This window comes from Bison bison, unplaced genomic scaffold (genome assembly GCF_000754665.1).
Source record: "Bison bison bison isolate TAMUID 2011002044 unplaced genomic scaffold, Bison_UMD1.0 scf7180017864491, whole genome shotgun sequence".
NCBI classification, from domain to species: Eukaryota; Metazoa; Chordata; class Mammalia; order Artiodactyla; family Bovidae; genus Bison; species Bison bison.
In genome coordinates this window covers 17,677,954-17,689,859 of record NW_011495050.1, presented here as the reverse complement: position 1 = coordinate 17,689,859, position 11,906 = coordinate 17,677,954, and the positions used below count along the sequence as shown (strand labels likewise).

The 11,906-nt window shown below is 39.8% G+C and overlaps 1 protein-coding gene across 2 annotated transcripts in view; it reads right to left on the bottom strand.

Annotated features, from left to right (window-relative positions):
• The window catches only part of LRP12 (low density lipoprotein receptor-related protein 12), a 91,239-nt gene extending 79,339 nt beyond the window's left edge, over nucleotides 1-11,900 (bottom strand). Inside the window, exon 1 of one of the 2 annotated variants that reach the window (XM_010863480.1) lies at nucleotides 11,762-11,900. In XM_010863480.1, the coding sequence (XP_010861782.1) occupies nucleotides 11,762-11,840 (79 nt within the window). In that variant the 5' untranslated portion in view covers nucleotides 11,841-11,900. The remainder of the gene's footprint in view (nucleotides 1-11,761) is intronic. The other variant, XM_010863481.1, reaches the window with a different exon arrangement.
• Nucleotides 11,901-11,906: the final 6 nt, after the last annotated feature.

Genomic DNA, 11,906 nt, shown 5'->3' with positions numbered 1-11,906 from the left:
CATATGTATGACCAGACAAGTATAACTTTTAAGACTAAGCTGAGAAATTAGACATTTCTATATTATAAACAACTATACTGTAGAAAGTTACAAGTGAGAAGACTAAATTGAAGAATCTTTAAATTCTAGAATAAAAAGACAAAGATAAAAAACTAAAGGACCAAAAAGAAAGCCAGGACACACATAGAAAATATTTTTGAGAGCGCATTACTTATAACTTTAAGGCAAATATGGAAATAAAGTTGAAATTATAATATTCTAGGAAAATATGACCTAGTATTTTTAACAAAATTGACTCAAAGAGGTAGAAACTGAAAAAATATATTCTCCAGAAGTACCATGCCCTTATAGTTGCAGAGTACAGTTCTAAAAAGAATTTATAAAAAAAATAACTTCTATTATTTAAAATTCTGTTGTAGCTAGCCCCCTACTTAGGTCAGGGAAACAAAAGAATAATTTTTTTAAAAAAGTAAACAAAATAAATAAAAAGTGGGAATAAATTATGTATCTTATTTTGAATTCTCTGTAACACACCCACATACTTCAATCAAGTCAAGCACTCAGTTCCTTGTTGTAACGTAGTGGGAAAAGTAATGTGGAGCTGAATCCACTTCAGACTGAATTTATGCAATTTTACCTACATTCACTCACATTTTTCACACGGCCTCTAAATACAACCATTTCATCTGGTGCTCAAAAAACTTCTGTACCAGTGCCAGAGAGAAAACTGGATGTTTTGCACTTAAGGAAAGTATGCTATTCAGCACCCAATATTGTAAAACATGTATAGTATACCTGAAGATGATTTCAGGGAGTTTTAAAAGACCTGCACTTTAGACTTACTCACTGACATTAGAACCTAAAGTCTGTGCGGTGATTCTACTAGAGCAGCACAAACAGTAGGCTCTCATTCCATCTTCCACCCTCGGTACCAGCGTGGATACTCTTACGTACAAGTAATCACGTGAGGGACACAAGGTCATGGCTTACACAGTTCTATGGCTGTTACCTTTTGAGCAAATAAGTCTGGTCTTAAAGTATAATCATCCCCAACAGACTAGAAGTGCCCCTCTGGCAGAACACAGTGGTCCTATCCCTGGATTTGAGCTCAGTCTTCATTCAGCATCTCCATTTTACTCCACAGACCCCCACCTTCAGGTGGAATTCTTCTTCTTGTGGAACCAGTCCATCTCCAACAAAGTATCTTACTTGCTTCTTTGGTCATAAGGCTCCTTCATAAGAAGAGGCTGACCTCTCACAGGCTCATCTCTATTGCTTAGTAAAACAAAAGTCTATCTGCACTAGGAATAAAAACATTTCTCCTGTCAGCAGAACACGGTTGTTCATTTTTGCTTTCTTATTGTAACTGTAGCTATACAGGTCGTAAACTCTTATTCTTCCTCCCTAATTGCAACTGAAACACCACACTGTTCCTGACAGCTGAAATCAATTTTAAAAGGTGTAATCTGTTATAAGTGGATCTAAAAGAATAGATTAACAGATGTGAAAAAATGAAAAATGGCCAGAGGAGAGAGAAAGTCAGCTTACAGGAGAAAGAAAAGGGGTGGAGGGAGTTAGAAAGTTGGCAGTAACTATAAACTGACTTCATAGATACAAACACAAAGCCTTAAAAAATTAGTAAATGTATTCCAGCAGATTAAAAGATAATACACCATTACCAACTTGTCCTGGTCTATCTCATAAATGCAAAAGGAGTTCAACATTGAACTATTGAACCTCAGTAGTTCACATGAATGTAATTTACTCCATTCATGGATAAACAAATTCATTTATTCAACAAGTACTGTCCTGTATTGTTAGGTATAATTTCTGGCCCTTATAAATAACTTAAGATCATTTCAGAAATAACAACTCTTAAGTGCCAAAATTAAATGTCTATTCCCAGAAACTTATTTTATATAGGAACTCATGTAGTAGCTCCAATTTGATTAAGAGTTTATAAAAAACCTATAGCAAACATCACGTTTAATGTTTTGGAAAAAAGGTGGGGGATGGGAACCATTAACACTAAAGACTGAACAGATCTCAACCACAGAGTAAGGACCTTCTTTGCATCCTGATTCAAACGGTTTCTGAAACTTTATGTTTGTATTACAACTAGAGCAATCTACATATATGGCTAGACATGTGTGTGCATGCTCAATTGCTTCAGTCATGTCTCTTTGTGACGCTATGGACTATATCCTGCTAGGCTCCTCTGTCCATGAGGATTCTCCAGGCAAGAATACTGGAGTGGGTTGCTATCACCTCCTCCAGGGGATCTTCCCAACCCAGGGATCGAACCAAGTCTCTTATGTCTCCTAAACTGTCAGGCAGGTTCTTTACCACTAGCACCACCTGGGAAGACCATATCGCTAGACATGTACTGACAGGAATTGTGAACTTTTTAATTAGTTAGTAGTATTGGGCCTAAGATTTTTACCGAATTTGGGAGCCTCCACATCTTAGATACATACTGAAATATTATTAAGACTAGATATTTGGGATCTGCTTCAAAATCATTTGGGTTTAGGGAGTAGGTGGAGGAGGGCATAAAACAAGACTGGCCATATAATGATAATTTGTTGAAGCTGGATGTTGGGTATATCAGGTTAATTATACTAGTGCTCTACTTTTGAATACATATGAAATTTTTCAGAGTTTCAAAATTGTTTTTAATTATCAAACACATGGGGGGAAAATCAAACAAAAAAGAACAAAAACTAAATGCAAACACTAAAGAGAATCTACCTTACCAGAAAATCTTCTATGGATATTATTATATAGCATTACTCTATTTTTTAAGATATTAATAACTTTTATTTGAAATATACATAAAAAAATGTACAAACTGCAAGTTTATAGTTCCATGAGTTATGATCTAAAAAACCTGCATCTGTGTAAACCACCATATAGGTCAAGAAATAAATTTAGGCAGCACCCCAGAAGCTTCCTTGGTACCCATCTCAATCACTACCCACCTCTGCCCCAACTCCAAGAGGCAACTACTCTCCTACATTAGTCTAACTTCTAACACTGCAATCATACAGGAGCCATAATCGTGTGTTTACCTTCTTTTAATCAACATGTGAAATTAACCCACCCTACCTGCAGCAGTGATTTGGTTCTTTTCCTTCTTTTTAAAACTTTGTTTTTTTCTACTTGTTCTTGTAATGAGAGCAAGCTGTTCTCAAAGTGCAGTCAGTGGACTCTTGGAAATTTTCAAGACCCTTTCAGAGTTTAACAGAACACAGAGAGTTCACTAATTTGATTTCAGATTCCACACTGCAACTAAACTTTAAAAAGCTACTACTTCTCAAGTCTTGGTGCAGCATCAAAGAATATTCACATTTATCTGAAAAAGCTACTAAAATTCTTCTCACACAGTTATCTATGTGAAGCCAGCTATTCTTCCTATACCTCAAGCAAAACATGTCACAACAGACTGACTGCAGAGGCAGACATGAGAAATCAGCTGTCTTCTATTAAGCCAGACATTACAGTGATTTGCAAAAATGTATAGCAACGCCATTCTTCTTATTTAACTTTTTTAGGAGAAATTTTAGTTGTCATTTTACATATTTTTAAATCGTATGCCACTTAAGGTCACACGTAATGGGGTTTCTTTTTCAACTTTATCATATTATTTTAAAACATCTATTTCTGTCATATAAAAAATATTCTTTGAGTCCTCAGTAATTGTGGAGCCCTCAGGTGGGAGTGGAGAACTTCCCTGGTGGCGCAGATGGTAAAATGTCTGCCTACAATGTGGGAGATCTGGGTTCGATCCCTGGGTCGGGAAGATACTCTGGAGAAGGAAATGGCAATCTACTCCAGTATTCTTGCCTGGAAAATCCCATGGATGGGAGCTATAGTCCGTTGGGTCGCAAAGAGTCAGACACGACTGAGTGACTTTACTTACAGGTGGGAGTGGGAGCCAAGAGCAGCAGCAGCAAGGACATCTCCCCTGCCCACCCCATGTTAAAAAATAAAATAATTGTGGAGCCCCAAGTCTGAAAAGTTTAAACTGCTGGTGTACAGTTTTCCCTTATGTGAATATACTGCATACCATAATTTATTCATCCATTCTATTGCTGATGGACATATGGGCTGTTTCTAGTCTGGAATTAAAACAAGTAAGGATGCTATGAATATCCTCAAACATGTCTTCTGATGCACGTGACATCCTTGAATCTACTGAGTTTATATCAGGAGCAGAACTGTTGGATCACAGGGCTTGTTTATAATAGATACTGTTTTCAAAGTGGCTATTAAGCATTTGAATGTGGTTAATCTAATTGAGATGAGCTATAAGAATAAAATTTACACTAGATTGTAAAGACTTAGTATGAAAAACATAATGCAGAATATCTCATTAATAATTTTATATCAATTACACATCAAAATATTTTAGATCTATTAAATACATTAACATTGATCTCCTTTTTTTTTTTAATGTTGATAGTAGAAAGTTTAAAACCATGTGTATGACTTACACTTGAAGCTCACATGATACATCTGTTAGGCAGCGCTGCTCCAGGGGGAAATACAGAGAAGTAAAACAGGAAAATACCAAATTTGCATATATTAAGAACAATCTGAGAAGCTTAGGTAACGGGCACCTAGTTTGGAGCAACCAAGAGAGATCTCCTAAAGGAGAGAACACCAAAAAGCAAGCCGAAGGATAGCAGTAGTCCGTGTAGAGAAGAAAGTGGTGGAGGAAGGCGGATAAAACCAGGCAAAGAGCAGTGTGTGCAAAGGCCAGGAGACAGAGACCCGCGTTCAGTGAGTGCTCAGTACAGCGCAGCAGCAACACCGTGGTGGGGAGGGGCCTGGTGGAGAAAGCGACAGGAGACAACAAAAGGAGAATCTGCTGGGTCCTGAAGGGCCTAGTGATGCTCCTATTTTAAGAAAAGGGAACTACTAGTAGGTTTTAAGCAAGAAAGTTACGTAATCATATCCTCACTTTAGAAGAGTCCCTCTGTGGCTGCTCTGTGTGATATGAGTGAATCAGGATAAGACTCAAGACTAGCCGGGACTGTTACAATAATGGAGATTAAAGGATAACGGGTCTCTATGTAAAGAGAACAGCAGTAAAGAGATGTGAACCTTAGGCAAAATCACTGTTCTCAAAGCTTCAGTTTCTTCTAATCATACCCACCTCAGAGTTATTTTGAGGATTTAAACGAGGCATCTTTTTGCAAAGGACTTCTGTATTCTAATTCTCTTTAAAAGGTTTTGGTGTCATTGGAACAGGCAATAATAAATCCAAGAATCTGAATTCTATTTCAGAATATGCCAGACAAAAAGATTCATGTCTTCTCCAACTTACTAAAACCTAAAAGATAGCGTAACAATCAATGAATTAAGTCAGCTAATTACATTTGAATGGTACATTCCAACTATGACACATCCCACTGTGCTCCATTTAACATGAAAAGATTAGCACCACGTCCCAGCTCTAAAAACTGAAATGGAAGTGTATTCAAGGTAAGTATCAAGTTACTTTTACGCAGTGGTGAAAACACGAATGCACAACAATTTCATGTCTTTACCAAAGTAATACTAGCAGGGAAATGAGTTATCAAATATTCAAGAAGAAAACTATTTGGTCTCAGTTATCAAATATTCAAGAACTAACAAACTATTCAGTAGGTTTCAATTATTTTGAAGCTGTGGAACCTTCTAAAGTTATATCTTCTGTAAATAAACTATTCAGTCTAGGGAGGGGAAGGTAAAAGGTAATTTTATTTTTCCAAAAACTCTTAAGTTATCTGATCCACCAATGTATTCTTGACTCTCCTAAGATAAACAACAATCTTTAATTGATCACTTAGTAGAAAGCATTAAACTTGGGCAAAAAGACCTTGAAATCTAACATTTGTTCTGTCCTTTATTTTCTGCCTGAAACACTTTTAAAACACTGTAGGAAGTTTTGTTCTGCACTTACTTCATCAACAAAAGTGACACTCCTTAGAACTGAGTTCTCCATAGAAGACTTCTTAAGCTTCTCCCCTTTTAACTTTAATCTAAGCCCACTCCCAGGGTCTGTGTTGCACGACTATTCACAATATACCTTCTTGCACTGGATGTTTTTAGCCTTCTCTTTTCTAGATTAAAAAACAGAAACATAACTTCCTAGGGTCTACACTGATTTACTGAATTATGGAAACAGAAATGACCCTCAACCTCTCAGCTCTTTTCTTCACTCTCACCAGATGATCTCATGTTCCGTTAATTCTCCATCATCCTACCTCCAAACCTATGGACCCCTTCCCTCTTTCGGCAAGAGAGAAAGTACCCCTTTCTTCCTTATCAAAAGGCAATCCATACTCTTCCTTCTATCCACCGCTACCACCTCAGTCCAAGCTCCTGTGTCTCTCAGCCAAAACCTATCATCCTTCCTCTGCCCTTGCCTACTTCTCAACAATTCACACAGTGGCAAAAGCGACTGCTTCAAAACATAAATCACATTATGTCACTTAAACTGTGTCAATAAGTTACACTTAAAACAAGCCCAAACTCTCTATGTTGGTTTCCAACACCCTGAGCTCCGGCCTGAGAATCTAGACTCACCTCATCACTCTTACGACCACCGTGTTCCAGCTACTGATTTTGTTTCTTTACCTGAAACACACCAGCTCTTGCACAGCTCTTCCACATCAGCTCTTTTCCAGGTCTGGATCTTTCATGGGTTGTTTCCCTGTGCAAAACTCTCCTATCCCAATCATAACATGGTTAGCTATCCTTCATGTCTCCTAGTCTCTACAATGAAGCCTTCCTCTAACTACTCTGTGTCTGTTATTCACTGTCTCTGACCCTTGTTTGCTTTTGTTGAAGAGCACACAAGTTATTCACTAGACTATAAGCTCCACGAGGACAGAAACCATGTTCACCAGGTTGTATTGTCTTACCTACTGCAAGTAAGTACTCCACGAATATTTGCTAAATGAATGAGTGAGTGAAGAGACAGACAGGATTAAGCTTCACTCTTGGTTCTATTGTTTCCTAGTCGTATGAGCTTAGACAAGGCACAACTTCTCTGAGACTCTACTGAAAAAAAAAGAAATAATACCTTGTAGGATTTCTAAATGAGACCTAAGGAAGATTAACGGGCATTGAATGAAGACCAAGCACAGTATCTGAACTTAATTTAGTAGATGTTAGTTTCCTTCCCTTCCTTCTATAGTTTAGAGAATAAGAACTCCCTAAGCTAATTCTGTATTGAAACTAAAGAGACAGACAGACAATCTATCTACATATACATCTACCGTTGCACCTACTTAAAAAGACTAATGACATGCATTTGAACAGACAGACCGGTAACTTGTATTTGTAGGATCTAGTCTTGCACCTCAGAAAATGAGGATTAAGTAGGATACATCTTACTCACCCCTGTCACAAAGGGCAGGGTGGGGTGAGGAGAAAATGAAGAGAAATTAAGAAACTGGAAGGAAAAGTAATCTGAGAAATTGGAAATCATTAATTCAACCTCAACTCCTAAGCTTAGAACAACCTTCAATTACCTATAAAGACTTGCAGCTGGAACAGGATTAGAACTCATTCTAAAATAAAACATTTTCTATTTAAATCTACATAAATCTTGTCTATATTAAATGTATCTTTACCTTTCATTTCCTTTTTACCTTTCATTCTTTTAACTGTAAATTCACTGATATGACAAAAGAATAAACAACAAAGAAACCCCAAATATAAAAACACTTCAGAGAAACAAAAACAGTATTAAGCAATTAATTTAGTTTTATTCAACATTTTATGTAATCAAGCTTGACTTTCTTAGAAGTAACTGGAATCCAGTTTAGATTTTTTTTTCTTATGTTCTAGTTATTTCTACAATCTTTCTAAAATTGGAACTTCTCATCTATCCTTAAACTGGAAATTTATAAAATGCTGCAGAAAGTTTCATAAAATTCACTGGGGAAGACTCACCCATTGGACATAAACTGCAAGATATGTTATGTTCCCACAACATCTAGAACAGCAGTGCGTACAGAAAGAACTTTTGACTACAATGAGCTGAAAATCAGTTTAAAGATAACATTTTGTCACAAGTCAGTCAGTATATATTAGGAAGAGTTCTCACTGCTCTCAAAGGTTCTAGGAGCAAGTAACTGAAGACTTAACCACCTACAACTCTTCAAGGCTACCGTAAAATGATACACAAATACAACAAACACTTTAAGTTACATTTTAAGGCTTCTCACAGGGCAGAATTTTACAAACTAAGAATTGTATTCTGTAAGTGGGTCCAAGCCAGTAAATGAAGAAAGGAAGCAGGACAGAAGGGAGGTGGAATAGACTAGAAAACATCAGCGAGAATCTCAGGTGGTACCAACAAGTATTATTTCATGAACTTTGTTTTGTTCTGGGAGTAATAAAAAAATGCAGTATTTTAGATATTTTATGGTTTTATTTTTATTTTAGGTTTGAGTAGGGGGAAAAAAAGATTAGAAAACATTGATCTGGGAGACAAACAGAAGTGGAAAAGGAAAAGTAATGGAACTGCCACAGTTACCAAATTATGGCTAGACTGTATTGACCAGGAGACAGTCAGGGAAACCTCCATGCATTCTAACAGTCAGATGTCCCCATGTGAGATATGGAGAAAACACCTTCTCCCCTTACAGGCAGCCTAACAGAGTAAAAAGCCGACTCACTGGAAAAGACTCTGAAGCTGGGAAAGATAGAAAGCAGAAGAAGAGGGAGACAGAGGATTAGACGGTTGGATGGCATCACCAATTCAATGCACATGAGTTTGAGCAAATCTGGGAGATAGTAAAGGACAGGGAAGCCTGGGATGCTGCAGTCCGTGGGGCTGCAAAGAGTTGGACACGACTGAGCGACTGAACAACACAGTGCCCAGCAAAGCTCACAGCTGCCCTCACTAACTGTTCTTATTCCTACAAACTTCCAACGGCAGAGGTCAACCTTTACCTTCTCCTGCCAGGAACATTCAGTGCAGTTAAGATACAGCAGCTCGTGAAGATAATTATCGGTCTTTGAACAACTACTCCTATAAAACATTAACTGTATTCCATATCATAATCAAGAGTTTCAAATGAGGCGTGGGCATTCAGAAAAGTAACTTGGAAGGGAAACAGTCATACTATTCCACTGAAACAGTCACATTTAATAGTTACAGGGTCCATGAAATTGGTCATGTGAAGAAACTAAACACCAAAACACAGATAATTTTTTAAGGCATTTGAAATGTTTCAAAGATTCATGGCACAACCTGGAGCCATTTACGACTACATTTTAATAGACAAGAAAGAGTCACTCTGTGAAGAGCAAGTATTGGAACTGCCCCAATAGCCAATCCACCTGTATTCCACCCCCGCCCCTCCCAACACACTGGGTCTAAGTTAAGCGTTACTCCAAATATTCAGTTGCATTAACAGAGGTTTCTCATTATTTTTGAAGCCACTTTTTGGAAAACACATGTTTTGATGTAGACAAGGGACAGCTCCATAAACTACAAGGTGTATTTGTTCCATAGGCTCAGAACAGGTACTTCTCAGGATGCATCCACTACTCGTCACAATGACTGGACACACAAGTAAAACCTCACTACTATATGAACGCACACCCCCTCCCACGCTACTGTTTCAGCTTTTTTCCTCTAATACAAATCCACAGAGGACTGAAGAGACAGAAGAGGACAAAAAGTGTAGCAATAAAGAGATTTTCCCCAACTGCAATGAAGGCGTGAAGGGCTCCTTTAATCTCTGCTTATAGTTTAGTGTTCCGCCTGGCTCACTACCTCCTTTTTCTTTATACTTTGAAACTTGCTGTGTAGCTTGGTATATCAACCCTTCGCATAATCACTCGCTAGTTTTATAATCTGATGCCACACTGTTGGAAAAAGGAGCTTCAGTCTTTGTCTACTAACAATTTCTCACTAAACACAAATTCCCCAAACATAAATATCTGATAAGCACCTACTATAAAGTCATTCTTGTGCACCAGGACAAAATTATGGGGTTCACAGCCTCTTATCCCTAAAGGCCAAAAGACTTTTCGTTCAAATATTAATGGCATAGCTTTTAATGAAAGCAGAGCTAAGAGAACCTGTTTGTTTATCCATTTTGATCAGACAACACTGCCTCAATTCTGATTACAGTGGAGGACAAAGCTGGACACTCTTAATCACACTAACGATGCCTCTCTCTTTCTTCTCTCTCCTGGACCATTACACCAAACCCAGTGCAGAACTACACCCACCTTCAGGCTAGAAGAAACACAGAATAGCTTATTGATCTCTGGTGTAGACCCAAACCCACAAGTCACCAGGCAAGTAGGGATCACAGCCACTTGATGCAACTAACAATCAAAAGTTTTGCACTGGGTTTTCTGGTCACAAATAAGCACACCATTGGCAATGACCACATCAAATGTGGACCAACTCCCCCCAAACAAAAATAATAATATATTAACCAGCTCAGGGAGCAGCGATGCATTGTGAACAGTACAGGAAAACTACAATTTCTTGGTTGTTAGTAAAGGTCCATTTCAGTTCACTAAATTCTTCATTTCCTGTCATTTCTCAGGTTTTTAAAAGTTACGGTCACATTCAATCCTATAGATAAGTGCTTTCAAAAGAGATAATGCTCCCTTGTAAATTACATGGGGAATTAAACGTTTGTGGCAATTTTTAGAAGTAAAATTTATCTAAGAATGGCAACTTCCAATTATTTCCCTCTGAAGAAATCAAACCACAACTGCCCAAAGTAAAGGTTAACGGTGTTCTCTGAAACAACGATTCAGTGTTTTTTAACTGAAGGAACTAAGAACAGTCAAGTCAGAAGTGGAACTCAAAGTCTATTAAGCAATGATGTTCTTTCCAGTGAATTCCATGTAGCTCTTCTTCTGACCCTTGTGTAATACATAAAGCTTGGTCCTCGCTCATAGCCTCAGCCTTCTCTTAACCTCAAAGGCATATATACGTAATAATAACCCACCGACTGGAATAAAGCAACAGTGACATTAGCGGACAACGATGGATGAGGCGACAAACGAACCGGGAGTCAGCACAGACATGTACGCCCCAAGAGGGAGAGACTGAGGGAGAACTGGATGTAAACTATTTTCTGGCCTTCTCCCGCGCGTTGCTCCAGAGTAAGGGGCAGGATCTTGCATGCCCGGGGATCAGCAGAGCCTCGGCCCCCGAGGTGCAGGGATGGAAAGAAAATAGCGGGCTGCTTCACCAGCGAGTTGGGGAAGGCGGGGAGTCAGTGCGGTGGGAATTGCACTGCGGACAGAACTTCCTGGCCCCGGGAGGGTCGAGGGGGGCTGGACCGTCCCGGCCGGCGGCGGGGGGCGACCTCCCTTTCTCTCTACCCCACACCGTACATCTTTGTCGTGTGTAGAGTGTGCAAGGGGAGACGAGTTCCCAAGGAGCCGAAGCCGGGGCCCTCCAGCCCGGATCGGAAGTCTGCCCGCCACCCTCGAGCTTCTCCGGGGGTTGGGGGGCTCCCCCCAGCTCCGGGACGCGCAAGCCGCTCTGCAACACCCCCGAGGGTCTGGAGGCGGACGAGCAGACCCACAGCATCTCCGTGTCGGGGGGGGACACCTCTCCCGCTGCATCCACCCCTCACCGGGTCTTTTGTCCCGTCGGCAGCCGGGTTCTCTAGCCGACTCCTCGGAGAGCCCCTGTCCTGGAGGCCTCGGGGATCCAGGTCGCCCCAGCTTTTTTTTTTGTCAGAGGGGTTGAGGGGGAAGCGGAAACGCGGACACTTACCGTACACCCCGGCGAGGAAAAGCAAGACCAGCGCAGATCTCCACCGCGGAGACTCTTTTGTGTTCCAGCGACGGGCCATAACCACGGCAGATGGAGGGAGCGAGGAGGAGGAGGAGGAGCCGGGGCCAGAAGCCGCCGCCGCCGC